This window comes from Capsaspora owczarzaki (assembly GCF_000151315.2).
Source record: "Capsaspora owczarzaki ATCC 30864 unplaced genomic scaffold supercont2.10, whole genome shotgun sequence".
Lineage (NCBI taxonomy): Eukaryota > Filasterea > Ministeriida > Capsasporidae > Capsaspora > Capsaspora owczarzaki.
In genome coordinates, this window is record NW_011887301.1 from 1,257,459 (window position 1) to 1,282,697 (window position 25,239).

A 25,239-nucleotide genomic window follows, 5' to 3' on the forward strand; every position below is an offset into this window, starting at 1 on the left:
TCCGAGCTGGCTGGCGTGATAGACATATCACTCACACAGAGACGCTGAGTGCTTACAGAGTCGCTGGCTGTAGTTGCCTCGACGTCTGCTCTCGGCCGCCGCTTTGCGCTGAGCAGCGTCGCACGCGTGGCTGGCGGCGGAGGGAACTCTGAGCATCTGATCGCCCGCATGCTCTGAGCGTGCATTGCGCTTTTCTTCAATGGAGGCGTCTCTGTTAATCGCGGTACGGTCGATTATGCTGGATGACAAGGGTTGGTGTCGTTTGAGGCAACGAGTGGGTTCTGCTGCCACGTCACACAGTCGCTGCCACAGACGGAGACGGAGACGCTCCGATAGACACGAGACACAGAGACAGAGAGAGAGAGAGAGAGAGAGAGAGAGAGAGAGAGAGAGAGAGAGAGAGAGAGAGAGAGAGAGAGAGAGAGAGAGAGAGAGAGAGAGAGAGAGAGAGAAAACAAAAAAAGAAGCCGAAGAAATAATAAAAAAGCGCGCGCAAAAATCGCCGAGACCTTTTGCTGACAGTGGTTTGTTTATGCGGAAAGCAACGAGGAGGCAAGAGCCGGTCAACTAATAAACTTACCAATGGGAGCAGCATCTGGAGCAGGAGCAGAACTCGAGGTCGCTTCAACACCAACAGGAGGAGCACGACCAAAAGCAGCAACACGAGCAGCAGGAGGAGCACGAGCAGCACCACGAGCAGGTACAGGAGCAGCAGCATCACGACGAGCATAAGCAGCAGCACGAGCAGCAGCAAGAGCACGAGCAGCATCAGCAGCACGAGCAGCATCATTCACGCTTCGCCCGGCGAGACCAGTGCTCAATGCATCCGCCGATGATGATGCGGTTTGCTTGTTTTGTTTGACCATGAAAAGAAAAAAAAACAAGAAACAATAATAGAAAAAATGTCTGAGCAAATGCATTTGAATGAGAATCAACTCAAAATGCAATGATTGCACACGCTTTGCTTGAGAAGCCCCTGGTCGTCCCCTGTCGGCCGCTTCACTCTGGAAGCTGGATCGATGATAGCCTTCAATCGAGCGCATCTATTGGAGGGAGTGAGGAAGCGGGCCTGTTTTGGCGCCAACTCGAGCCAAGAACCGTCGTGTATCGATGCGTGAAACTGCCGACTTGAATAAAACTTTGCTACGCGTCGCGATTGTCGTTGCCATGAGATCGGTTTGACGCCGGTTACTCAGAGAGACGATTAAACACAGACTTGAAGTTGTAGGGAGGGACGAGGATGTGCCGATGGGTGCGGGGTGAAGGGCTGCGAGCGAGTGAGGCACTGTTGGTTTGTGGGATTGAATTTCGCCAAGTGACGATGTTTTATGAAAGTAAACGTTTATTTATGCTGACTGGAACTGGGGGGGGGGGCACTGAGGGTAGTGGGAAGGGTCGAAAAGAGCGCGGGGGAAAACGGGAGGCCTCTCCTTCGCAACAAGGCGGAACCCGGCCTTTCGCCCTCCCGCCCCCGCGCTCCCCTTTGTCTCCCGCTCTCTCTCCCGCTCTCTCCTCTGCACTCATACTTTGCGCTTCATTCACCCACATTTCCGCCCATTTCAAACAAACGCTCAGTCATTTCCCTTTTTTTTCTTTCTCTTTGATTCTAATCGAACCCCATTGAAAATCGAATCAAAAAAGAGATGGGGCGTGAGACGTCGTTTGGCGGGGAGAGCAAGCTGGTGCTTGTCGCGCGGTGGGCAATGCGGCCGCTCAACATGGCGATTCTGGCTGCGTTTGTGGTTGCGCTGGGGCTGGCGTTCTCGATGCTGGCGGGCGGCGGCGGAAGAGGGAACAAGAATGGAAGCGGCGGCAGTGGTTCTGGTTACGAAAGCGGCGAGGACTGGGACGGCGGCTGGGGCGACGGCGACAAGCGCTACCACAGCGGAAACAACTATGGCATGTCAAACTCTACATACAAGGGCCCCGAGTACTACCGGAGCGTGCTGGCCAAGCGCGTGGACCAGCCGGCGACGGAAGCCCCATCTGCTTCTGCTGCTGCTCCTGCTGATGCTGCTGATGCTGCTGATGCTGCTGATGCTGCCCACGCAACCACCCAAGAACACGACGGCGACAACGACGGTGGTGGTAACAAGAATGCCGGGAGCAACGACGACCCGGTGCTCGACGAGGACGACTACATTGACGACGCTGCAACGATCGAAGAGCTGCTCAAGGAGATTGAAAACCTGCACCGCGACCGGACGATCGCCACGGCGGCACTCGCTGCTGCCGAGGGGGAAATCACTGCACTGCGCGGACAGGTTGCAAAGCTCACGACCGACCTGGCGAACGACGACCAGACGCTCAACTCGGTCTTGCTCAACGAGGAGGCGCAGTACGCGCGCTGCCAGCAGATGATTGCCAAGGAGCACGGCGCCAAGGCCGGAAACCACGACACGGATGCATCGACGGCAGACGCTGACACGAACATGCAGGCGCCAGAGGACAACACTGAGGACACCTCCCTCGGCAAGGATGCGACGGAGAACGCAAAGGACGCCGTCGACGAGGCCGAGGAAGTGGCTGCCACCGGCGATGTCGACCCATCCGACCTCTTCATTGCAGACCCAACGACCGTCAAGTACCGCAACCGCTTTGCCTCGTATGCCGGTGTCACGCGCATTGCCATGACTGGCAACAAGGGAGCGTTGGATGCCGCGACAGAGCAGCGCGTGTGGATTTTGCTCACTGGCCACTTCCGCACGTTCGCCGCCAACATTCCCAACCTCATTGCGTTCGTGAAAGCCCTCGAGCTCGGCGACAAGAAGGTCGTCCCCCACGTGTGCCTGTACACTTGGAGTGACATTGAGTCGCGCTCGGCGGCCTGGTGGAAGGCTGATGTCAACCCGCTCGAGTACCTCACCACCATGACTGCCACCGTCGGTCGACCCGCAGAGCTCCTCGACGGCGTTATCGAAGCACTCAAGGCGGAGAACATTGGCTTTACCGGCGTTGTGCTCGATGCTGATGACGAGCGCATCTCCTGGAAAGGCGAGCGCCACGCCCGCAATGAACTGGGTGCGCTCGAGTCCCTGCGTATCACCGCCGACGAGTACGAGTTTGGCGATCTGCTACCAACGGACATTGTCATTCGCTCGCGTCCCGATCTGCTGTACGAGCGCTCGCTCGACCTCAAGAGCCTGAGCGACGCCTTCCAGGCTGCTCCGGACATGGTGTTGGTGCCTGCCGGCTCCAGCCGCGGTCTTTTGCCCAAAGCTGGCGGCTTGGTTGAGCTTGGTCGCATGCAACCGAGCGATGTGCTCATGCTCACGAGCGTCCAGGGTCTGACAACCCTGTCGCACGTCGACTGGACGATGATCACTGCCAGCCAAGGACCCTGCTGGGACCGCACTGTTGCCAAGATGTCCCACCTGCAGCAGCTCTTGTTTGTGTGCGCGCCAGTGGCGACCTACGTGATGCGCCCCGACTTTGTCGTCCACGCGCACCGTCTTCACGGCGAAACCCACACTTTCTGGCCGACTGGACACTCGTCGGCCAGTCCCACGTGGGAGCCCAAGCAGGAGCTCAAGGCGACTGTCGATGCGTTTGCCGGCCAGGTTTGCGTTGCGTCGCCTGCGCACCTGCCCGAGCTTCCCAAGGCCGCTGGAGCCGATTCGCCGCCGCCTTGCTCGTTCGAACGTCTCAAAGTCGACAAGCCGCTTGGCGTGTTGCGCGAGCCTACCTTCGCTCAGATCGAAGGGGCCCTAGACATCTAAGGCCTCGATGTGTGTGTGTGTGTTTGCGTTGTGTTTGCGTGTTTGTTCACTTGAGCTGTTGCGTTTCTCATCTTATTTTTCAGTATTATCTCAATATATTGCTATACTGCTATATTGCTTTTGTTTTCCTTATTCTGCCTACCTGCAGATTGATTTGTACGAAGCCCAGACAGTCTCACAATCTCAGACCAGTCCAGTCCTGCTTTTTTTTTTGATCCTTTGCCCATTTCGTGCTCATGACGCTCATCTCTGTCATCATCCCGAGTATGGCGCTTTCTCATGTTGCTCAACATCACGCAAATCATTACTCTTGGATTCTTACTTGCAGTGGTTTGGACCTCAGTGTACAATGCATCGCGGTTTCTGCAGGCAACGATCGAGTCCATTGTCGCTCAGACGTACCGACCGCTGGAAATCTGCGTATTCAACGATGGCAGCACGGTAACTCGAGAACAGACCTCGGCTATCTGATAACTCTGATAACTCTGATAGCTCTGAGATTCGATTGATGGTGTGGTTTCTCACGACTGCTGCTGCTGCATGTGGTGGACAGGACGACTCGTGCGACCTGCTGCGCGCGCTCGCTCAGCGACTGGGCATCGCCGTCGTCCAGGACGACTCGGGACGCGCCTATCTCAAGGAGGAAGTCGAGCGGCTGTTTGTCGTGTCGCGGGATCAGTCGCTGCCAGAGACGCCATTCTCGGCCGCCATGCTGGAGCTGGCCGAGTTCCACAAAGTCACTCCGCAAGACATTAGCCCCTCCTTACTCACGAATCGGTCGGTTCTGGCAATCAACGAGCAGTCGCATGGTGCGGACGGGACCTGTGCGCCGCTAACACTGCGACTTGTGACCCGCGGGGAGCAAGATTGCGCTGTTCGCGGGCCTGGCAACGGCCGCAATCGAGCAGTGCGCGAAAGCACGGGCGAGTTCTTGTGCTTTATCGATGCCGACGATGTCATGATGGCGGATCGTGTGGCAAAGCAGGTCAGTGCAGCGTAGAAGGGTCGAAAATGAAACCCAAGAAAACGGCAAAATTTCAACAACTCTCGTTCTCACTTGATCTCGGATATGGTTGTGCGTTCTATGGGTTTGTTTTTTAACTCCATTCTGTTGTCAATCGTGAATGATGGACACAGCTCGAATTGGCTCTGAAAGAGCCGCGCGCGTTGGTGGGCTCCAACTTTACTCGCGATCCTCCAGACTCGACAGCCCGATATGCACGCTGGTGCAATTCATTAACCGATGAGCAGCTCACAACCCATCGATTTAAAGAATGGTAGTGTGCTCGTCTTTTTGAATGACTGACACAGCGTTGCTCCACAGCATGTTCTAACCGGCCTGCATTTGTCCAAACATTTCGTGACTTTTTTTTGTATCCTGGTGTTGCTGTTGCACGCAGCACCATTATCCAGCCAACGTGGTTTATGTCTCGAAGAAACTTTGACATTGTTGGAGGATATGACATTAACGGCTGGGCCGAAGACCTCAAGTTTCTGTATCGCCACGTTGCGCTCGGAGGAACACTGCACAAAGTCCAAGAGCCGCTTCTCATGTACCGCTACGTTCAGCAGTCTGTGTCGTCGATTGTCCCACGGACTCTTGTGCGCGATATTCGCTTGCGTGCGTTCGAGTCGCAAATCCTGAGCTCGCCCAACCTCGAGACCAGTCGGCGATGGTCACGCTTTACCATCTGGGGCGCTGGGCGCGATGGCAAACAATTCTTGAAAGGCTTGTCCAAAGACTACCAGCGGCAAGTGATTGGCTTTTGCGACGTTGATCCAGCAAAGGTGAGTTTTTCGTGAAATCTCATCGCCAATGCCGATTGTCATTTCCCGTCGCGATGCATCAACAGAGTGTGCTTCTGTCTGTGACGAATCTCTGGTGAGCATGCAGATTGGCAGGAACGTGTCGGTGTGCGGGGAGACGCGCCGCGACGTGCTCTTCAACTTGCCGTGTGTGCATTTTTCCGAAGCCAAGCCTCCGTTGTTGATCTGCGTCACCATGGATAGACCCCTGGGAGAGGGAGAAGTACGGCAAGGACCGTCGTTCGAGGAAAATCTCTCCAGCTTGAATCTGCGTGAAGGAGTTGATTACTTTTTGTTTGGATAAATCGAACGTCAGGCAACTGATTGTGCGCTTCTTTAGTCCAGGGGCAGGGCCGTAACGAAGTGACCAAAGCGACAGACGGAACAAAACTACACAGAGGTCGATCGGTTCAGCTCATTTCAAAGTGGAACGAGCCATCGCGTCAGATAAACAGAGTGGTGATAGATTTACATTTTCGTGTATTTGTTTGTTTTTTTGCTTGACGATCAACGCCAATTCCACATAAAAAGTCCAATGGACAATAAAACCGGCCACTATCACCAGCGGCAAGAGACAAAACCAGTGCCGAATACAAAACGAGAAAAAAAAAAAGAAGAAACGAAACAACGCAACAATTAAACAAACGGCAAGAAAAGAATAAAACCAAAACAAAACATGAAAAATACAAACGGTGAAACGGGACAGCTTGTGCAAAATCAAATGTTGGAATCGCTGTCGCTCGTTGCAGATCCAACAGACACGGTGGAGGTCGCCGTTCCAAGGGTCAAATTCAGCGAAGGAAGCAGCAGAGGGAAGAGCTCGTTCTTGGCATCCGCGGACGGGACGGACGACGACCCGGCAGTAGCAGCGATAGAGCTGACGCTGGAGATCGGGGAGCCAAACAGGTTGCCAGAAGAAGAAGTCGAGGCGCTGTGACTGGACGAGCCGAGCGCCAAGCCAAGCTGAACGGCTTGCTTGACCCACCGCACGTTTTTCCAGGAAAGCTCGAGATCGTGATCCACGGACGAGATCAAGTCAAGCTCCTCGGCAGCCTTCTCCTTGGCCATCGCCGAGTGGCCTTGACGGGACCACTGGTTCAACAACGCCTTGTCGTGATGTACAATGACGGATAGCTTGGCATACATGCGATAGATGGATGCCTGGTACTGCAGAAAGTGCACATTCTCAAACACAGCGAGTGGGAGCGAGATGAAACGCTCCGAGTCTGCCAAGCCGCCCTGCGAAATGTGGCGCAGCGTGGATTCCGGGGGAAGAATGAGAATCAGCGTGACTTGGCTGCTCACTTCGATGGGTTCGCCGCAGTAGATGCGATGGCCAGCCGTGTGGGTCGCTGCATCCTGGAGCCGGCTTCGGATGGACGACGGGTCGGGAGAAAGCACGAGTCGCTCTGTGCTCGTGTTGGGCGACAACCCGGACGGTTGCGTGGGTGTGTGCGGGCCGTGCGCATTGGAGCCATTGGCTGTCAGGGTGCTTGTGAGCGACGAGACGGACATGGTCAGCTGGGCGGTGGCTCTGGTGACCTCCTGACAGAAGCGGATGCCGGCCTGCAGTTTGGAAATCTGCACAAAGTGGTCGATCGTCGAGCTCGGTGTGATTGCGTCTTGCAGCTGCGCGAGCTGATCCTGGAGCTCGGACAAGGTCGTTTCGCGTCGGACAACGCGTCGAAGCGTGCTCCACTCTTCGGCCGAGATCTGGGACGAGCCCTCGCGCACCAAGCTGTGCGGCACAATGTGCGGAGTTGTGCGAGGCACAACAACATCAACGCGATTGATGCGGTTGATCGGCATGACATGCGCGACATACACTCCGCGCCTCAGCGGGGTTGTCAGCGATACGTGAGCAGCCAGCAAGTGCTCCGTGTAATCGTGCAACTTGGTCGCGGCAATCGACACGACAGGCTCGTTGTGTTGGATGGCGGCCTGCACGCTGGCAGCGGACGCTGTGGAGCTGGAACGTTCGTGATAGAGCGCGGGTGCAACAGCAACCGGATTGGTGCCCCAGACGTTGTTGAGCTGGTTCAAGAAGGCGCCGAGACCAAAGTTCTGCACATTTTCGACGGAAAAGTCAGAACTGGACGTGCGACTGACCAAGTCGGGAGCAATAAAGCTCGGACGCGGGCTGTTTGTCGAGACCTTGTCCGAGCCATTTTCAGTCCCGTTGCGATCCGTTGTGAAGGATGAGTGCAGGCTAGGCGGCTGCGACAGGGAGGTTGGGAGCACTGTTTGCCACTTGTGCGGCAAATCCTCACTAATGTCCGCGGTTTTAGCCACGCGGAGCACAGTCACAACCACGGACGCACGATTTGGGAGGGTCAGCGGGCGGAAATGCAGGCGACCAAGCTCGACGCCGAGAACGTGCCGCAAGTACGCAGCGGCCTTGACAAACTCGCATTGCGCTCGGGATGAATCGTACAGACCGTCAAAGTCGTCCACACCTTGCAAGAGCGTGTGGAGAGTGTTCCACTGAGCGCCGACACGAGCCATCCAGGTGAAGATGTCGTGCGCCTCGTCAAACTGGCGCTTTCCGACGTAGGCAGGGTCGAGAGTGACAATCGGCCACGTCTCGTCCTTGGCGGTGATCAGGACGGAGTTGTTCTCATCACAAAAGACGAGCGATGCCAGGTAAATACCATTCGGCTGGAGGGTTCGTTCCAACTTCATTTGAGGAACCCAGTCCGAGCCAGGAGCAATCTTCAGCGCAACGTGGCTGCTGTCGGGAACAACGCCCATCATTTGCTTGACCTTGCTCGAGGAGCCGCCCATGACCACGCGCTCCACGTCGCGGTGGCGCTTGGCGCGATCGGAAAAGTAGTCCTGTGCGTCCTTGATTGCGCTTGCCGTAACGTCCAGGTCAACCACGGGCTTGGCCAAATTGATGGCTTTCCAGCTCGAAAGCTGAAGGCAGCGGGGTGATGCGAGCTGCCACGGACTGAGACCCTGGATGTTGCGCGCCGCTACTCGCACAAACGTGATTGCGTTTTCGGGAAGTGGCTCGATGACAAACGTGGACGAGTGTCCGTTGACATACACCGTTTTGATGGTCGGTTCAGAGGAGCCGGCCGGGTTGCTGAATGGCGAGTCGGGGGTGAATGGCGAGGCGCTCCACGAAACAGCGTAATTGGTTAGAAGGGCGTTGCCACTCGAGTATGGCGGTGCGAACGTGACCAGCAGGGAAGTGTTGCTCAAGCAGGTGAGTGAGACGGAGGAAGGAGCGGACGCCACCACTTTTGAAGGGAGGGGGGGGGGGTAAAATGAACAAGAACCAAACGCAAGTATTGAAAGTGAGATGAGTGAAACCGAGGGCGAGATGCATTGCACAGGACAGTCCAATCAAACAAGCCCCATTACAGTTGTCGTACCTGAAGACTCAAAATGGCGTATTTGACGCTCGTACAACCGGAGCTTGCGGTAAATCTTGATAATCTCGTCCTTGTTCATGAGCTCAATAACCGTATCGAAGCGATTCCACGTTTCAGAGACCCATGCCTTGAGCTCAATAACCGTATCGAAGCGATTCCACGTTTCAGAGACCCATGCCTTGAGGAGGGCAAACCAAATCTTATTGTCCAAAGCTGTAGCAGCAGCAGCAGCAGCAGCAGCAGCAGCAGCAGCAGGGAAGGAAATAGAGAATGGTGAGAACGTTAGCAGAACAACGCGCAAAGAAAACGTCGAAAAAAGACGAAAAACACCTACTGGTTGGCGCATGCATGGCACCGTGATCTAATAGCCAGTGCGTTATATCTGAATGGCTACTGAGAGCAGCAACATCCAGGACCGTGTACTGGCCTTCGAAAATGTGATTGATGTTGGGCAGCCGTTCTTCGTCTGCATTCGAGTTTCGTCGTGTTGGGGAGTCGCTACTTCCTGCTGTGTCGGCAGTCGATGCGGAGCGTCGCAAAGCAGTGCCAGAGGTTGCGACAACGGGCGCCAGCAGCCGCACGGTGTCGAAATCGCCAAGCTGAACGGCCTCGAGCAATCGGCTCTCTGGTGAATAGGGTGGATTGCTACCGAGTCGACATACAATGACGTGGAGCTGGTCTGGTGACAGTGTCAGGCCAGCTGGTCAAAAAAAAAAGCAGACAAGAGGTATCAGGGGTGTGGTGGGGGATGGCTGACGGTGAGCGAGTGCAAAAACAACACATCAAATTTCAAACAGAATGAAGGTGGGTGGGTACCTGTAGTTGCGGCCAAGTTGATCGAGTCCAACGAAACGGACGGATCGATGCCTGAACTCGCGGAATCGACGTTGCCTCCAGCGCTGACACCGAGGCCAAACAGCTCTTGAGCTGTCGGTCGTCGTGAAACACGGGACGAAGCCGAGCTAATGGACGCACGACGACTCTCTCCATCGCCAGCACCATTGCCGCCACCGGGACTGTTGCTGGCGCTTGTGCGACCCGCACCCAGCTTTGTTCCGACTCGTTTCAGCGTGCCAATGAGCGATCGCTTTCGTGATGCGGAGCTGGCCGAGCTTGTGAGCGAGTCTGCGTCCTCTTCTACTTCTTCGTCAATCTCGGATGTGAATGATCTGCACAGCACAGCCAGCAGTCAAACAATTACAAACGCAAGAGGCAGGGTTAGGGGTCATTTGAGTCAGGTGAGTATGTCAAGAGTTTTGGCAGTCGCTCGACCGCAACATCCACCGCAACATCCACCCCCTCCAATTCAATCAAGCGATTATTCGGGGTTTGATTGGGGCGGTTGATAAAAGTGGGAGCGCATCTCTCCCACTGTTGATTGGTGGAAGCGGAGTGTTTGTTTTTTGACCGCAAACCAAAAAAACCAAAAACCAAACCAAAAAACAAACAAACAAACAAACGAGCCAAAAACCACAGCCCAATGCAACCACTGTGACCGACGACGTAGAGCAGTAGAAGTCATTCACAAAATGGGTTGACTGTTCTCCCCCTCATCGCCTTCATCGCCCTTCGCCCTTATCGTTCGTTCGGTCGTTGATGATGATGATTCGGCGTTGTTTACTCAGACGCCGCTTCTTTTTTTTTTTTTTTTTTTTTAATAATAATAATAATAATACTATATTTCGCCTTGACACCCTTGTTTTTATGTTATATTGGGAAGCGTCGTCATGCCGCCAAAACCAAAGCACACATCCACACATACACACCAGACATCGGGGTGTTACACTACTGTGCAAACGTCACATCCACACACATCCACATCCACAATGGCGAGGCGAGCGAACATTGTAACACGTCCAAACAACGCCCTTGTTTTCAAGTTGTCTCCCCGTCTTTGGTGTCTGGTCATTGAAGAACAGATACAACACTCTAACATCACACACCAGCGACAAAGTGCTGTCCGCCCCATTCAGCCCATCCTCAACCCAAATGCACTGTTTCAACTGAGCTGAACTGAACTGAGGGAAGTCGTTCTTTTTTTTTTTTTTTTTTTTTTTTTTTTTTTTTTTTTTTTTTTTTTTTTTTTTTTTTATACAAATTTTTGAATTGGTCCTTCAGTTCGAACTCACTTGCTGACTGCCAGAAGCACAACGAAAGCCCACACCCCCGCTCATTGCAGCAGCAATGATGAACAGCGAGTTGCATCACACCCGCCCCCTCCCGCCAACGCAGCCTCATCGGCTCACGGGCCCAGCAAGCGCTTTGGGAGAAAGCGTGTCGTTGTGTGCCGTCTCTCTTTCGCCTGCCGCCCATTCAACGTCACCGATGCTCTCTCTCTCTCTCTCTCTCTCTCTCTCTCTCTCTCTCTCTCTCTCTCTCTCTCTCTCTCTCTCTCTCTCTCTCTCTCTCTCTCTCTCTCTCTCTCTCTCTCTTCTGTGTCGTTGTGCCTGAGCAACGACAAGCACCAGAGCGCGCGCGCGGTGGGACGAGAGCTGGGGCAGCGAGCAAATCCCTTCTCGTCTTCGTTCCCATCACACGAGGCTGCCAGCCATACAACTCACAACCCCCTCCCTCTCTCAAACCACCAACCCCCCCAAATGCAATGCAATGCAAGTGCTAATACAAGACCAAGCGGAAAACATCAACGGGGGGAAGACTCACGGCGCGATTGAGTTTTTGCGCGACGCTCGATAGCCAGCGGTTGCTCCTGCTATTGCGGATTGGGACCGCGGGCCGACGGCGCCGCTGCCCGTCGACGTGGTCGAGATGACCGAGCCACGGCGATCGGACGACATTTATGTGCGTGTGTGTGTGTGTCTGTGTGTGCTGGTTTGTGTTTTTGGTTCCCTTCTCCACACCCCTTTTTGTTGTTGTTGACTGAGAAACAAGATATGAAAGAAAATAAAAAAGAACTGAGCTGAGCTGAGCGGAACTTCTCTGAGATTTGATACTGTATTTCACAACAAAATTCTAACATGCCATGCATAACAACAACAACAACAACAACAACAACAACACGAACCCCCCTTTTTGTTTTTCAGTCGTCCAAGTAAGCAGTCTCGCGGAAGAATACAGTCGGAGAGCTTCTTGACCCCGGTCGCTCAATGAAAAACGCGCTGCTGCTGCCGCTGGAGGGACTGCGAGCGCTGGATGGGGTGGGCGGAGGCCGAACATCGCCCTCAGCACCGGCGTGCGTGTTCTGGACGGTCGCGCCGAGAATAACCAGCAAAAACCAAATCACAAGCGAGCCCGACACGGGTTCCTCCACCTTGACCAGTCGCGGAAGCGCAAAGAGCATCGAGGCGCCAACAGCAGAGCTGACGAGCATTTCCAGCTGCCAGAGCAAGCTCGCGGCAATGCTAAATCCGTGAACAAACCCAGCAGAAATGACTGGGACGGCAAGAAGCTGTGCCAGCCGCCAGGGTTTGAGTGTGAGGGTCAGCGGGACGAGGAGCGGATGGAAAATGTCGGTCGGATCGACGTCGAGAACAAACGCACTGCTGTCGCTGGCGTCGAGATAGACGTGCGTCACGTGCGTTAGAATCGCATACGTCAGAAAGCCGACAATGTACGAGATGAAGCGCACGGGCGCAAAGCACTTGTCCACCCAGGTTGGAATCAGACGGACGATAAACGACTCGTGCAGTGATTTGGCCACAAGCCTGCCAACACTGATGGAAACAATCAGCGCGAGCAGCACAATGAGCGAAGCGTACGTGATTTGCATCTGGGGCGCAGCAGGCGGCACATGTCCACCAAAAAACCCAGAGAACGGCCACCACGAGCCATCCGAGGAGGACGAAGGAGAAGTCGTCGCACGCGCCGCACTCCGATAAGACGATGCACTGTGCGCCTTGTCCGAGAGGCCGCGGCCGGCATCCGCGTCCGGGCCCACGGAGGTTGCGACAAACCCTTCCAGAATCGCAGTGATTGCGCCAAAGATGCCGTTCGTGAAGGGCTCGAGTGCGGCCACTGCCGGGACGCAATGCAGCTGAAAGTTCATCAACGCCGATCCACCGAGTGTGGACAGCACGACCACAGTGCCGACATAGACAAAGCAGGCGAGGACCAGTCCGAGACCCGCTCCGACGATCGTGGCCATGCGCGTGCACACGACGCGGTAGGTGAACAGCGTGGCCATTGCGACCACCAGTGCAGCGGCAATGTTTGGCAGGATCGTCCCAGCGCCATCCGACGCCGAGTCGAGCTTGGCCAGCGTTGCGAACGCGGCGACGAACGCGACGCCAAACACAAACTGGCTGAAGAAGCGATGGCCAGCGAGCAGCAGCAGCAGGCCGACGAACGCAATGCCACTCAGCAGGACTGCGACGAACGGCTCGTTGGGGTCGCCGAGCTCGGGCAGTGCGTCATAGGCCGAGTACGACGACGACGACGACGACAAGGATGATGACGTGCCGCCGAGGAGGACTGAGCTGGCACCACCGCCGGAGCGGGAGAAGAGGGTGCTCCAGAGGCTCTGTCCGTGGGTGCTGGCAGGCATGGCGCCCTTGACATGGTCGGCGTCGAGGGACTGCGGGCGCCAGGACGGCGGGAGCAGCGCCGGGACGACGAGCACGAGCAAGCTCACTGGCGCCTGGACGAGGAGGTCGGTCAGCTCATTCAGCGCCATTCCATCAGAGGAAACGGGAAAAGAGAGCTAAATAGCGCAAGGACGACAAGGGACCAGACTGGGTGCCGAGGAAGGGGGGGCAGGGGATTTGGCTGTGCAAAAGAGACGGCTCAGACAAGCAAGCAAGAGCAAATGAGACTGGTCTGAAGTGCATCACATGCATTTGGTCTACTGTTGTACTGTTAGGCTGGAAGTACAGTACTGTAATGGTCGACGAAAAAGTGTATGATTGCTCGAGGTTGGACAGAAAACAACAAAAATAGGACAAAACCACCTCCCTCTCTGCTGTTACACACCACCGCCGCTGCGATGCACGGGAATGCGGTTGGCAAGATTCGAGCCCTTGTCGAAAATCGTGGCGAGACGGCTGTTGGAAACGGCGCCAGTGCGGAGGGCAGACATGAGCTGCAAAAACTCGTCAAACTCGATCGTGCTGTTCTGGTTGAAGTCGACCTCGGAGATGAGCTCGTGCAGCTGGTTTTCAGAGACCTCCTCGCCCATCGAGTCGAGAACCTTGCGCAGCTCGATCGCGCTGATGTGGCCGGTGCCGGCCAGATCAAAGCGGTCAAACTCGCGACGCAGCTCGGAAATCTCGCCCTGGTTGAACTTGACGGGCACCTTGGTGGAGCGCGCAGACGTGTTGGCGGCAAGGCCCATGGTCTGCAGGAAGGCTTCAGCGTCGGCCTTCTCGGCGGCGCACTGCTCCTCAGTCCAGTTGAGCTCCTTGGACATGATCTGGATGACCGACGGCAAGGCCTGCAGCGCGGCCTGCACGTTCAAGAAGGCCAGGCGGGTGCGGCGCGCCAGGACGTCCACGGCCGTGCAAGCATACTCGCGGATGGCGTAGCGAACCTCCGCCTCAATGTACGGGTACTCCTCGGCAAGACGGCGACCCACGACCGGCCAGCGGCGGCCAGTGATGGTGGCAAGCAGCGCCACCTCGCCGGCGCGATCGCCGTACGTGTTGGCCAGGTGCTGGGCAACTTCAACGTCGAGTCCGTAGTCTTGAACCAGGCGAATAAACATGGTCGGGGTGTAGCCAGCGCCGCCCATGAGCATCAGGCCGTCCGTCTGGCAGCCGCGCTCGGGCTTGAGGTTGCAGGCGGCGATGGCGGCGTCCACAGTGTCGATGGCCATGGTGCGGTAGGTCGTCCACTTGCCGCCCGAGATGGTGACGAGCTTGGAGTCGCTGACATGGACGAGGTGGTTGCGGACGATCGATTGCGTGTTGGCCGAGTCGGGATCGGAGACAAGCGGGCGAATGCCGCTCCACGCGGCAAGGACATCGCCGCGGCGCACCTGCACGTCGGGGCTCAGGTAGTGACGAACTTCGTTCAGGATAAAGTCGATTTCCTCCTCCGTCGGCATCGGGTTGGCGCTGACCTTGGTGGGGGCGTCCGTGGTTCCGGCAATCGTCATGTTCTGCCAGGGCAGGAAGAAGATGACGCGTCCGTCGCTGGTGGCGGGGTCGAGCAGGCCCATTCCGCGGGGGCTGTGTAGTAGTAGAGTAAGAGAAGCAATCGGTTAGCAAAGTGGGATGTTGAACAAAAAAACAAAACCATCCAAAACAAGCGAGCAAAAACGCATGCCTCTCACCTGTAGTAGTTCGGGAGCACAATGTGAACGCCAGAGCTTGGCTGAACAATGTCCATAACCTTCGGGTTGTCCATCTTGCGAATGGCATCTGTGAGCATTGCGTGTTGCGTGAGTGGAAAAGGTACGACAAGACGAGGACGAAATGTCTGTCAATCGTGTGGAGCAAACGTACCGCAGAAAGGACCGGTAGCGTTGATGACACACTAGCGACGGAATCAACCAAGATGAATGAGCAACGTGAGTCAAACGCTCCAACTCCGACAACCACAGCCACAACAAAACTTTCATACCTTGGCACGAACATCCCAGCTGTCTCCGGTGATGGTGTCGCGGACGGTGGCGCCGCACACGCGCTCCTTGCCAGTAGACGGATCAATCTCCTTGAGCAGCGACTGGACTTCAACGTGGTTGGCAACGGTGGCTCCGCGCTCCGCGGCAGTCAGTGCGATGGAAATGTTCATGCGAGCGTCGTTGTGTTGGCCTGGAGTGAAGTAAAGAGGTGCAGGAACGAGAGTGAGCTGCGCTTGTTCACTCGCTTTCCACTTGGCAAAACAAAAACAAACCACCGCGAAATGTACCGTCGTAGTAAACAATGGAGCCGACCAAATCCTCACGCTTGAGCATGGGGAAGGCTTCCAAAGTCTTTTCGGGGGAGAGGACGTAGGAGGTTTTGACGTTAGCGGTGCCGGCGATGAGGTCGTACATTTTGATGCCCGACCAGAAGTACGGGAGCTGCCACAGCTTGTAGACGGGCAGCATGATTGGCAGAGGTCCGGAGAGGTGCGGGGCGATTTCGAGAAGGTTGGCACGCTCGTGCAGCGCCTCCTTGACGAGCTTGAACTGCTCATAGTCGAGGTTGAAGACGGCCTTTTGCAGGTAGCGCACACCGCCGTGAATCAGCTTGGTGCTGCGGCTGCTGGTGCCGCTGGAAAAGTCGTCGCGTTCAACAAGGGCAGTTGAGAGGCCTGAGTAAGTGGTGGAGGTGGAGGAGGTGTCGGTTAGTACAAGTTGGGAAAACTGAAGCGCTGCGACACGACAAAAAAGGAATCCCCCCCACTTTACCGCGAGTGACTGCGTCGAGAGCAACGCCAGCACCAGTTGCACCGGCGCCAATGATGAGGACGTCGAATTGCTTGGTTTCGCGCAACGACTTGAGCTGCTGCGCGCTACAATTTGGTGTAAAACGGCAGAATCGCAGAATCGGGGTGAGGAAGGGTTTGGTTTCAAAAGTGAGTGCGACACGGGGATGCTGCGACACAGCCCAGCCAACCGTCGGATTCAGAACACAAAAAGGAGCGCCATTGATGAAAGTCGCAGCGTCCAATGTGACTTGATCGATGGTTGGCCGACGAGTGTGGTTTGGTTTGGGGTCCAATTTGTGGGCTGTGCGAATGTATTACCGCGTGGGAAGCTCGGTCGATCGGAGGACAGCTGTCTCTGCGAGTGCCTGCTTGGTCTACAGAATTGATTAAATCACGAGCACGATCAAGTGAGTTGAAGTGAAGTGAAGTGAAGTGGAGTGAAGTAAAGTGAGATTCGCAGTGAAGTGAGATGTGAGACTGAGAGACTGAGAGCAAAGTGCATTTGAGCCCCGGGTGTTGTGAATGGAGACAACAACCGAGTCAAGTGTTTGTCAATAGTGTAGTATAGTAAATGTCAGGTCAGTGTGTGTGTGAGTGAGTGTGTGAGTGTGAGTGAAGGTAGGGTCTTAAAGCGAGTGGAGGAGGGAAGGAGCGAACTCGGTTGTCACTTTCACCGAGTGGAGGGGGGAAGGAGCGAACTCGGTTGTCACTTTCACCGTTCCAGCGAATCTTGCATGAATGAAGTGAGTAAGCCGAGTGGGTATAAGGGGATGAAGGGGATGAAGGGTGATAGGGGGAGGTTGGGGTTGGTCATCGCGAGTGCAGTGAGCGAATGAAAACGCAGCAGCAGAAGCAGCAGCGCCTCACACTTTGCCATTTCCCCTCTTTTTGATTGCAACGAAGCGCCAGAATAAAGTAGATGAAAGATGAAAGCGCGTGCTTTGTGTTTGTGTTTGTGTTTGTGTTTGTGTGGGTGCAGCGGTGCTGAGCGAGAATCGAAATGAAGAAGGAAGAAGGAAGAAAGGAAGAAAGTGCCGCGGGTCGATTTTTATAAGCTTGCTTTCCTTCACTTCGTTCTTCTTACTTTGCATTGCTCATCCTTCACTCAGCGTTCACTCGACTGACGATTACGATGACGATTACGATGATGATGATGATGATGATGGGCGTGGTGCATCAACAGAAACGAAAAACAACGAGAAGAGCGGCTGGATCAACGAGCACGTTCTCGCTCTTAGTCACTCTCTCTCACTCGCTCACTACAGCATGGCGAGTTCGGTCGGATGCCGAGACGCTTCATGTTGAATACTCACTCGGTTAAAGTCAGAGTTGTAGAGCGCAAGACCAGTCGCAGTCGCAGCCGCCGCAACAGCACCAAGGTTGAGCGCGCGACGAGCGTAGCGTGCAAACATTGGGGAGATGATCAGCGAAAATAAAGAAGCAAGCAGAAAGAAAGAAGAAGAAGAAGAGGTAAGGATGGAGAAGGAGAAGGGAAGAAGAGGAAGAAGGGAAGAAGGGAAGAAGGGAAGAAAATGAAAAACTGAGACTGGACTTGCTCAGAAAAAAACCGATTTGGCACAAAAAGCAAGCTCACAATTTATTCATCCATCACCCAACCATCCATCCACCAAACTGAGGATTGCGCTTGGGATCATGACGCATTGGAAAGTCCGTTTCAAGTCACAACAACCAAAAAACGCTTCAGTTCCACTACTGCAACCACTTCACGACTGGAACATGTACGAATCAGCGACGGAAAACAAAGGATCGACAGCTCCTGTCGAATAGAATCGGTTGTGGCAGCTTTGTGCTTGAGCTGCATGAGGACCGCAGATGTCTGGTTGCTCTCATTCGCTCAGTTCCACTGCAATCACTCACTCTCCAACCCCCTTTTGTTTTGTTTGTATTATTGCATTTGGACAATCTCAGCAATCTCAGAACTCTCAGATGCAGTCTTACTCTTTCTCTCTCTCTCTCTCTCTCTCTCTTTCTCTAACTGTCACTCACTCTCATAATGCGGCTGCTGCTGGTCGCGCTCCTGCTAGCAACCGCATCAGCAACCTCATCGTCAGACGATGCACCATCATCATCATCGTCGTCGTCGCCCTGTGGACGAGTCCTCCTCGCACGCGCCCGCCAGAGCGAGCTGACCAGCACCAAGGGCGACCAGGCTGCAGCAGCCGCCGCCGCCGCTGCCGCCACCAAGAAGCGCGGGCCTCCACTCGCAGGCACTCCTGGCGCAAGTAGTAGTGGCTCTGCTGGCTCTGCGGGCGCTGGGCTCAAGCTGCGCCAGGCAAAGTTCGCTGTGGCGGTGCTCTCGCCCGATGGCATCTTCCCACTCCCGCCACTCAAGTCTGCAGCGAGCAACAAGGACGAGCAAGCTGACGCGAGCAGCAGCAGCAGCAGCAGCAATGCTCAGTCGATGAACGCGTCGGACGCATCGTCGTCATCGTCGTTGTCGTGGGCAGCGCCGGAGGACACCGACTCGCTCTTGGCCGCCGTTCCGCTGCGTTATATTGACGCGGCGCAAATGCTGGTGCACCAGCTGCGCACACTGGGCCATGACGTGATTCTGACATCGCGGTTTGATCTCAAGCTGGCGCGCGAGCGGCAGTTTATCGTCCTCGCTGCACACCACTTGTTCAATCGCGCCCAATTCCCGCAGTCGGACGTTGCCATTGTCAAGCAAGTGCTCGACGAGGCCATCCTCTTCAATCTCGAGCTTGTGGACTCGGAGGGCGACGAAAACATCACCCCAGAGTACATTGAGCTGCTGCAAGACCGATGCGTTTGGGACGCGTCGTCCATCAACGCGCAGCGCCTGGCAAGCGTCGGACTGACCAGCCCCGTCGAGCATGTGGCGCTGTCCTTTGCACCGTGGCTCAACCGCGAGTACCGCGGTCTTGTGCCAATGGCCTCGCTGACCAAGGACGTCGATCTGCTCTTCCTCGGCAAAATCTCTTCACGCGCGCGCGAGCTGCTCACCCTCGTCCAACAGCAGGGCATCAATGTCATGGCGCTGGACGGCAGCCACGAGCGCGGACTGACAATGCGCGAGCGAGACGTGCTCATTGCCCGCGCCAAGGCCGTCATCATGCTGCACTCGAGCGAAGAGGCCGCATCCACAGCATCCTACAACGACGAGAACGATCATCAGCATGATCACAGCCACGCCTATGATCAATCCGACGCCGGAGAGGGCGCTACCGACGACATTCCCGATGAACTGAATCTGGACGACGAGGCGGCCGGTGTGGCACCCGACTGGGCCACCATCAACCTGGCCTTGGAGAACAGAGTGTGCATCCTGATCGAAGGCCTCACCGAGGCCTCCGACGACCACCGCGGCTCTGGCAGCAGCGATTCGGACGACCCCTTTTCCGACGCCATCCCATCGCGCACGCAGGCCTCAAAGCTCGCTCGCGGCGTCGTGACGGACAAGTCGTTGGTGCGCTTCCTGGCCGACGCCGGCGGCTTGGTGGTCTTTGAAACCGCCAGCGAGCTCGTCGATTTGACAGCAAGCTTGCTCGTCGACGCCCCGGATGCAGCGAGCGAGCGGAGTGCAATTGCGCTCCGAGGTCAGCGCACCTTTGAGCAGCTCGACGCTTCCGGTAATCTTCGTCGCCAACTGGATGCCATCCTCCCCGACGGCATGACCAAGTTTGCGCAACGGCTGGTCGAAGGTACGCGCCTTGTGACACAGTTTGAAACCCACCAGGCGGGCGCCTCGGACCAGCCGAACGTCAATGTCAGGACGGGGCACCACTACCCGTCCATCGTGTTGGCGGCAGATGTCTCGCTGTCACAGCGGGCCCAAAAAGCGCATCAGTACAACCCGCAAGACGCGCTATTGGAGCGCGCGGTTGGCTTGTTCGAAAAGCTCACGCAGAGCGCTCCCAAGAGCAGCGCGGCGCTGGCGGGCATGGGTCGCGCCCTGTTCCTGCTCGGTCGCTACAAGGACGCCGCCAAATACCTCGAGCGAGCTCGCCGGCGGAATGAAGACGACCCCGAAATCTACGAGCTGCTTGGCCTTGCCCAACAGAGCTTGGAAGAGTACGACGAGGCCAGCGACGGTTTCTTGGCAGCGCTGGAAACGACGATCGAGCAAGAGTCGCACCATGGCACCGCCCTTGGCACGTGCCCTGTCAGTGTGCTCGTTCATCTGGCCGATGTTTCGGCTCAGCGAGATGATTACGAGCGGCTTGCGACTGTGATTTCAAGGTTTGTTTTGAGCGTTTTCGATGTATTTGTTTCTTTTTTTTTTTGGGAGGGGGGGGGGCGATCGCGGTGGGGCTGGGGCTAGGGTGTTGGATTGAATCGGTTACTGCAGGTGCCAAAGTTGTCTCACAATCTTGGTACGGTTTGCGTTGCCGATTCATCTCTTTCTGCAACACAACACAGATTGATGGACTGCGCACCAGGCAACCGGGACGCACTCCTGGCTTTCGGCTACGCGTCGATCAGCCTGGAGATTCCCGAGAACGTTGATTGGGTGTTGACCCAACTCGGTGCACTGGATGGCGCCGAGCAAGATGTCGCAGATCTCGACCAGGCGCTTGTCAAACTGCGGCAAAATCTTTCCCTGCAGTAACGCCTTGGCTGCCCTTTTTTTTTTTGACATGTTACCGTCTTGGTTTGAATTTTTGTTTAATTGCTGCTTTTTTGTTTCTGCTGCTATCTGTATTCTGAAGTTTCTGGTTTTACTTTGTACAAGAACTTTTTTTTTTTTTGTCTACAAAATGGTTTGGTTGCAACCCGCACCTGGTTTCAAGCTTGTTTGAGTTGCATGTACACTGGCAGCAGGGACGCCATTGGGAACAGACTCCAGATGGTCGTCCACATGACACGGTTGGATGCGCCCTCGGAAAACACTGCGTGCAGCAGAATGAGGCCTGTCGCTGTCATGGACAATCTGTCAACAAGGGCAGTTCATCATTTTTTGCAAACAGTGAGTAAATGTCGAGATGAGTGTTCACAGGCGAGTCTTGGCAAAAGGTGGATGAAAATTCTTAGACTGTGTCATTGCAAACGCAGCCAAACCTTGCCGCCAAGACAAATCTATTTGGCTGTTTGCTCTTGCTTTTTTGCTGCCTCACTCCAAAACCCGCCCCATCACTCCAAAGCCACACAAGCGTCGAATTCTGTAAAAGTATAGAAAATTTAGAAGAGTCGGATGGTGGGAAGGGACTGACCCTGCGGCGTGGACAAGCTGGATGCCGAGCGCGGTCGAGTTCGCTTCGATTGTCTTGGCGGATTCTGAAACTCTGGCGTCATCATCGTCCTGCCCGGCAGCCGCCGCCGCAGCTGCAGCAATGCCTCGCTTGCGCAGCTCAAACACGCGCGACATGACATAGACCGGGTTGGCCGTGAGGTAGATGCCTCCGAGGGCGCAGGTGAGCCCCGCAGTGGCCGAAAAGGAAAGGAAGGTGACGCGTCCGAGCGTTCCCACGACCATGGCTGCAGCCGCCGCAGGGCCGCCAAGGCGAGGACAGTGCGATGCAGACACGGCGAGGATTGACGTGGGATCAGGACCGGCCGAGCACACGGGCGAGTTGACGTAAATGTTCATTGTTGAATTGAATGGAAAACGGCGTTCAAAAACCAAAAACAAACAACGTTGGCGTTGAAACTTGAAACTCGAAACAAAGAAGACTGAGGACTAAGACTTTGTGTTGACTTTTTTTGACTTTGTTGTTAAAAATTGAATTGCTCTGATTGATGACTCGCATGCACCACACTACAAGTGAAATAGCGCGCTCACAAAGAAAAAAAAAACCGGAAAATAAACAAACCAACAAACAACAAAACACCATAAAACGAAATCTCTTTCTCTCCAACACGAAAAACGCCCAGCGCTCGGCAGAGAGTGGACTGCCTCACTCGACTAGAAGCATGGACTTTACGCTTCAAACCGTTTCAAGTCCGACTTGGGCTCGTATCGTAAACTGGGCTCCTCGGTGAGCAGGTTCCAGACGAGTATATCTCGGCCGAGCCTGGCCTGTGGTTCGAGCAGAGTGAGGTTGAGGTTGACGCACGAAGCAACCATGTCTGAAAGGGGTCGCAGAGGGTTGAGTTGGGACTGCCACATGAGTGTTTCTTTGGCCGAAAGAACAAGTGCAATGTTCATAGCAAAGCCCACGACAGGGAGTGGCAGCACTGCGGTCTGCTCCGCAGTCGTGCGCCAGGCAATGATACGCCGCGAGTCGGGATCGACGACGGGGCCCTCGTAACTCAAGCCATCCGCAAACCCAACCGGCCAGACGGACGCGTGTTTGGTAAACCGCATCTCGCGGAATAGCGCCAGACTGTAGACGTACTCCATGTCTGCAAAGAACACGACGCCCGATGGCGTTGCGTGCTGGATGCATCTTCGGTTGACTGGCGGCATGTCCTGGGCAATGTATGGCTTGTAGTCCACGACGAGACCCCCCGCTATCCGCAGTGGCCGGCGAAAGAGCTCTCGCTCAATGTACCCGATCGCGAGGCTGCGCTGGCGGATGAGATCCGAGCTGCAGCCTGTAATGGCCAGATGCGAGTACGCGCCGTCCATGCCCGAGTCGCGCAGGACGTGCGAGACGCGCGCGAGCGGCTTTGAAGCGCAGTCGACGACGACCCAGTGCAGCGCGGGCACCTGGCGCAGCGTGTTTGCCAGGCGGACCAGATCGGCCTTCATTGCAGGCGTGTCCTTGACGACCGTGATTGCGTAGATGACTGGCAGCGTGGCTGGGCATCGTGTGGCTGCGGCCTGTGGCGCGCGGTTCCACGCGACGCTGACCGACCACTCGGCCGCGTCCTCGCCCATGCACCCCGCAGCAGCAGCACCACCGCTACCATCATCGGGCGCTGCTCGTTGCTGAAGTCGGAGTGCTGCGTGCTCGCTGGGTGGAATCAGCCGCAGTGGGACTGCGTTCGCGCCGTCCAAGTCCACAAAGCCGTGCGTTACAACACTGCCGCTCTCCAGGATGGTGATGCCGGGCGCCGGCGGCCGTGGCAGGATGCCGTCTCTGCACATCAGCATCCAGCACGCAGCCGCAGTGACCGCGCACGACAGCAGCGCAGTCAGAAGCACCGCGCGACGCGTCAGCCGCAGGTGGTGCAGCAGCTTGGCGACCCTTCTCAGCATCTGCGAACAAAAAAGCGTGCTTCCAACCGTGTGTAAGGAATAAATGAAGCAAATATAGAGTGAATAAGGTTGTTTCAAATTGAAGTGGAAGATCAGACAGTCTGAGAAAAGCCCAATCCTTCTTTTTGTGTTTTTTGTTATTTTCTCAGTTCAACGAACAATCTCAACTGTTTCAAACTGATCAACAACTCCAGTCTCGTATATTGAATGATGAGTGGCAGTGCAGTCGGAGGAGGAGGAGGAGCAGCAGCGGGAGGAAGTCGAAGTGACGCGTTCGCTGGGCTCGCATCGCTGTCGGCGTTCAGCGGGAGCGGCTACACTCCATCAGCAGCCAAAGGCAATGCCAGCCACATGTCCGTCGCAATCCCAATGGACGGCAACAGCAGCAGCAGCAGCAGTGGGTTTGCAGGGCAGCTCAGCGCAATGGTCTTTGGCGGCAGCAACAATGGCGCGTCAGCCACGTCCACACAGAGCGGCAATGGTACTAGCACTGGCAGCAATGCATCGAGTGCAAGCAACGATGACGCCTCGTTCGTGCTGGGCAACTCGGCGCTCTACGGCGGAAGCAACGAGTCGGTACGTTCACGTTTTCTCAGAACAATCAGATTTCTGAGTTTTGGAGACTTTTGTTAGATGCTTCTGAGAAAAAACAAGCATGACACGATGGTTTATATCGCTTATGAGGTCCTCACCTCTATCGTTGTGTTCATCGCAGTGCATGGAACTCTCACGAACGCAACGAGCCATCGGATTTGTACTCTTCCTCGCTGCAGGTGCATTCTGCTTTGCCCTTGTAAGAGCAAGCTCGATTTTGATGTCGTCTTGGAGAGCTTGTTGAGCAGAGCTGCTGTGATCACTTTGATCGGCTGGCTACTGTCGCATTGCTGTTTTCCTAACATTGCCGCTTTCCTACAACAGTCATTCCTGTACACTCCAATGCTCATCCTCAAAGCCCGGCAGTTTGCGCTCATGTTTTCGCTCGGCAGCGTATTCGTTTTGACAAGGTATATGTCGGATACAAATGCGGATTTGCTTCAAACAATCGTGCGGTGACTCACGTCCCCAATTTCCGTCTGTCGTTCATTCCGTGCTCATTCCTCTGCTGATTTTACAGCTTCTTTATCCTCGTGGGACCGGTCACACAATCACGGAGACTAATAGCGTCCGAACGCGCGCCGTTCACCGCCTTTTACTTTTTCACGCTCTTCATTACCATCTACAGCGCCCTGATATGGCAGAGCTTCATTTACACGATTGTGTTTGCTGGGCTTCAAGTTGCCGCCCTTGTCTGGTGAGCTTCATGCGTGTGAATTTGTTTCAAGCGTTTTCTGCAGTTTGGCTGATTGTTTCGCGACGATCGTGTTGTTGTTGTTGTTGTCGCTGGTGCCAATGTCATGTCTGCAGGTATGTTATTAGCTTTGTACCCGGTGGATCGGTCGGGCTCAAGATTCTGGGAAGATTCACCTTCAAGGCCGTTCGTACCACAGCGCAAGCAGTTTTGCCACGATAGCCTTTCCTCCTCTCACTTTGACCGCTGTTTACTGTCGTTGTTGTTGCTTAAGTTTATTCACTCGTGATGAGTGCTTTTTTCCCATACTGTACGTCTTTTCTCTGATCAGCGTTTTGTCACGTCCATTTCATTTTCCAACCGCCACTCGCCTGCTCTAAATGCCGAGACATCGCATTTTCATGGTACTGGAATACGAAGCGAGCCAAGGCACCTGTCGTCTCGTACAATGGACAAAAAGCCCGCCAGTCCAGTCCTTCATAAATGATGCTCCGGCGGTGTCGGCGACCAACCATCGCCGTTGCTGCTGCACTTTGCATTGGGATTCTGGTCATCCTCGCACTTGCGATAGGCAGTGGATGGCGGCTCACATTATTAGAAGGAGCACCTGCCATA

The 25,239-nt window shown here is 55.3% G+C and overlaps 10 protein-coding genes across 10 annotated transcripts; 4 read left to right on the forward strand and 6 right to left on the reverse strand.

Moving 5' to 3' along the window:
- Positions 1-52: 52 nt before the first annotated feature.
- Positions 53-866, reverse strand: CAOG_06182 (hypothetical protein; the record flags this gene model as incomplete). Its single annotated transcript, XM_004345722.1, has 2 exons — positions 53-108; positions 581-866. The coding sequence occupies 2 exons, from the start codon at positions 864-866 to the stop codon at positions 53-55; spliced, it is 342 nt and encodes a 113-aa protein (XP_004345772.1).
- Positions 867-1,582: 716 nt separating this feature from the next.
- Positions 1,583-3,875, forward strand: CAOG_06183 (hypothetical protein). Its single transcript, XM_004345723.2, has one exon. The coding sequence runs from the start codon at positions 1,644-1,646 to the stop codon at positions 3,717-3,719; it is 2,076 nt and encodes a 691-aa protein (XP_004345773.2). The 5' UTR covers positions 1,583-1,643; the 3' UTR covers positions 3,720-3,875.
- A 46-nt stretch (positions 3,876-3,921) lies between these two features.
- Positions 3,922-5,987, forward strand: CAOG_06184 (B3GNTL1 protein). Its single transcript, XM_004345724.2, has 6 exons — positions 3,922-3,983; positions 4,063-4,160; positions 4,273-4,704; positions 4,857-4,996; positions 5,120-5,507; positions 5,614-5,987. The coding sequence occupies exons 1-6, from the start codon at positions 3,956-3,958 to the stop codon at positions 5,827-5,829; spliced, it is 1,302 nt and encodes a 433-aa protein (XP_004345774.2). The 5' UTR covers positions 3,922-3,955; the 3' UTR covers positions 5,830-5,987.
- A 2-nt stretch (positions 5,988-5,989) lies between these two features.
- CAOG_06185 (hypothetical protein) lies at positions 5,990-11,802 on the reverse strand. The gene is made up of 6 exons (XM_004345725.2): positions 11,567-11,802; positions 9,722-10,074; positions 9,240-9,605; positions 9,084-9,118; positions 8,906-9,032; positions 5,990-8,770 (listed from the first exon to the last, which is right to left on the reverse strand). The coding sequence occupies exons 1-6, from the start codon at positions 11,698-11,700 to the stop codon at positions 6,243-6,245; spliced, it is 3,543 nt and encodes a 1,180-aa protein (XP_004345775.2). The 5' UTR covers positions 11,701-11,802; the 3' UTR covers positions 5,990-6,242.
- Positions 11,803-11,838: 36 nt separating this feature from the next.
- Positions 11,839-13,726, reverse strand: CAOG_06186 (hypothetical protein). Its single transcript, XM_004345726.2, has one exon. It carries the CDS (start codon positions 13,533-13,535, stop codon positions 11,943-11,945), a length of 1,593 nt encoding a protein of 530 aa, XP_004345776.1. The 5' UTR covers positions 13,536-13,726; the 3' UTR covers positions 11,839-11,942.
- Positions 13,727-13,823: 97 nt separating this feature from the next.
- Positions 13,824-17,742, reverse strand: CAOG_06187 (glycerol-3-phosphate dehydrogenase 2; the record flags this gene model as incomplete). The annotated part of the gene is made up of 8 exons (XM_004345727.2): positions 17,527-17,742; positions 16,532-16,587; positions 16,194-16,297; positions 15,710-16,096; positions 15,422-15,612; positions 15,304-15,334; positions 15,132-15,193; positions 13,824-14,957 (listed from the first exon to the last, which is right to left on the reverse strand). Exons 1-8 carry the CDS (start codon positions 17,623-17,625, stop codon positions 13,824-13,826), a joined length of 2,064 nt encoding a protein of 687 aa, XP_004345777.2. The 5' UTR covers positions 17,626-17,742.
- Positions 17,743-18,167: 425 nt separating this feature from the next.
- On the forward strand, positions 18,168-21,079 carry CAOG_06188 (hypothetical protein). The gene is made up of 2 exons (XM_004345728.2): positions 18,168-20,434; positions 20,615-21,079. The coding sequence occupies exons 1-2, from the start codon at positions 18,228-18,230 to the stop codon at positions 20,802-20,804; spliced, it is 2,397 nt and encodes a 798-aa protein (XP_004345778.2). The 5' UTR covers positions 18,168-18,227; the 3' UTR covers positions 20,805-21,079.
- Positions 20,872-21,868, reverse strand: CAOG_06189 (hypothetical protein). The gene is made up of 2 exons (XM_004345729.2): positions 21,406-21,868; positions 20,872-21,125 (listed from the first exon to the last, which is right to left on the reverse strand). The coding sequence occupies exons 1-2, from the start codon at positions 21,780-21,782 to the stop codon at positions 20,981-20,983; spliced, it is 522 nt and encodes a 173-aa protein (XP_004345779.1). The 5' UTR covers positions 21,783-21,868; the 3' UTR covers positions 20,872-20,980.
- Positions 21,869-21,919: 51 nt separating this feature from the next.
- Positions 21,920-23,390, reverse strand: CAOG_06190 (hypothetical protein). Its single transcript, XM_004345730.2, has one exon. It carries the CDS (start codon positions 23,334-23,336, stop codon positions 22,113-22,115), a length of 1,224 nt encoding a protein of 407 aa, XP_004345780.2. The 5' UTR covers positions 23,337-23,390; the 3' UTR covers positions 21,920-22,112.
- A 76-nt stretch (positions 23,391-23,466) lies between these two features.
- CAOG_06191 (hypothetical protein) lies at positions 23,467-24,991 on the forward strand. Its single transcript, XM_004345731.2, has 5 exons — positions 23,467-23,912; positions 24,052-24,129; positions 24,255-24,340; positions 24,451-24,627; positions 24,741-24,991. Exons 1-5 carry the CDS (start codon positions 23,544-23,546, stop codon positions 24,844-24,846), a joined length of 816 nt encoding a protein of 271 aa, XP_004345781.2. The 5' UTR covers positions 23,467-23,543; the 3' UTR covers positions 24,847-24,991.
- Positions 24,992-25,239: the final 248 nt, after the last annotated feature.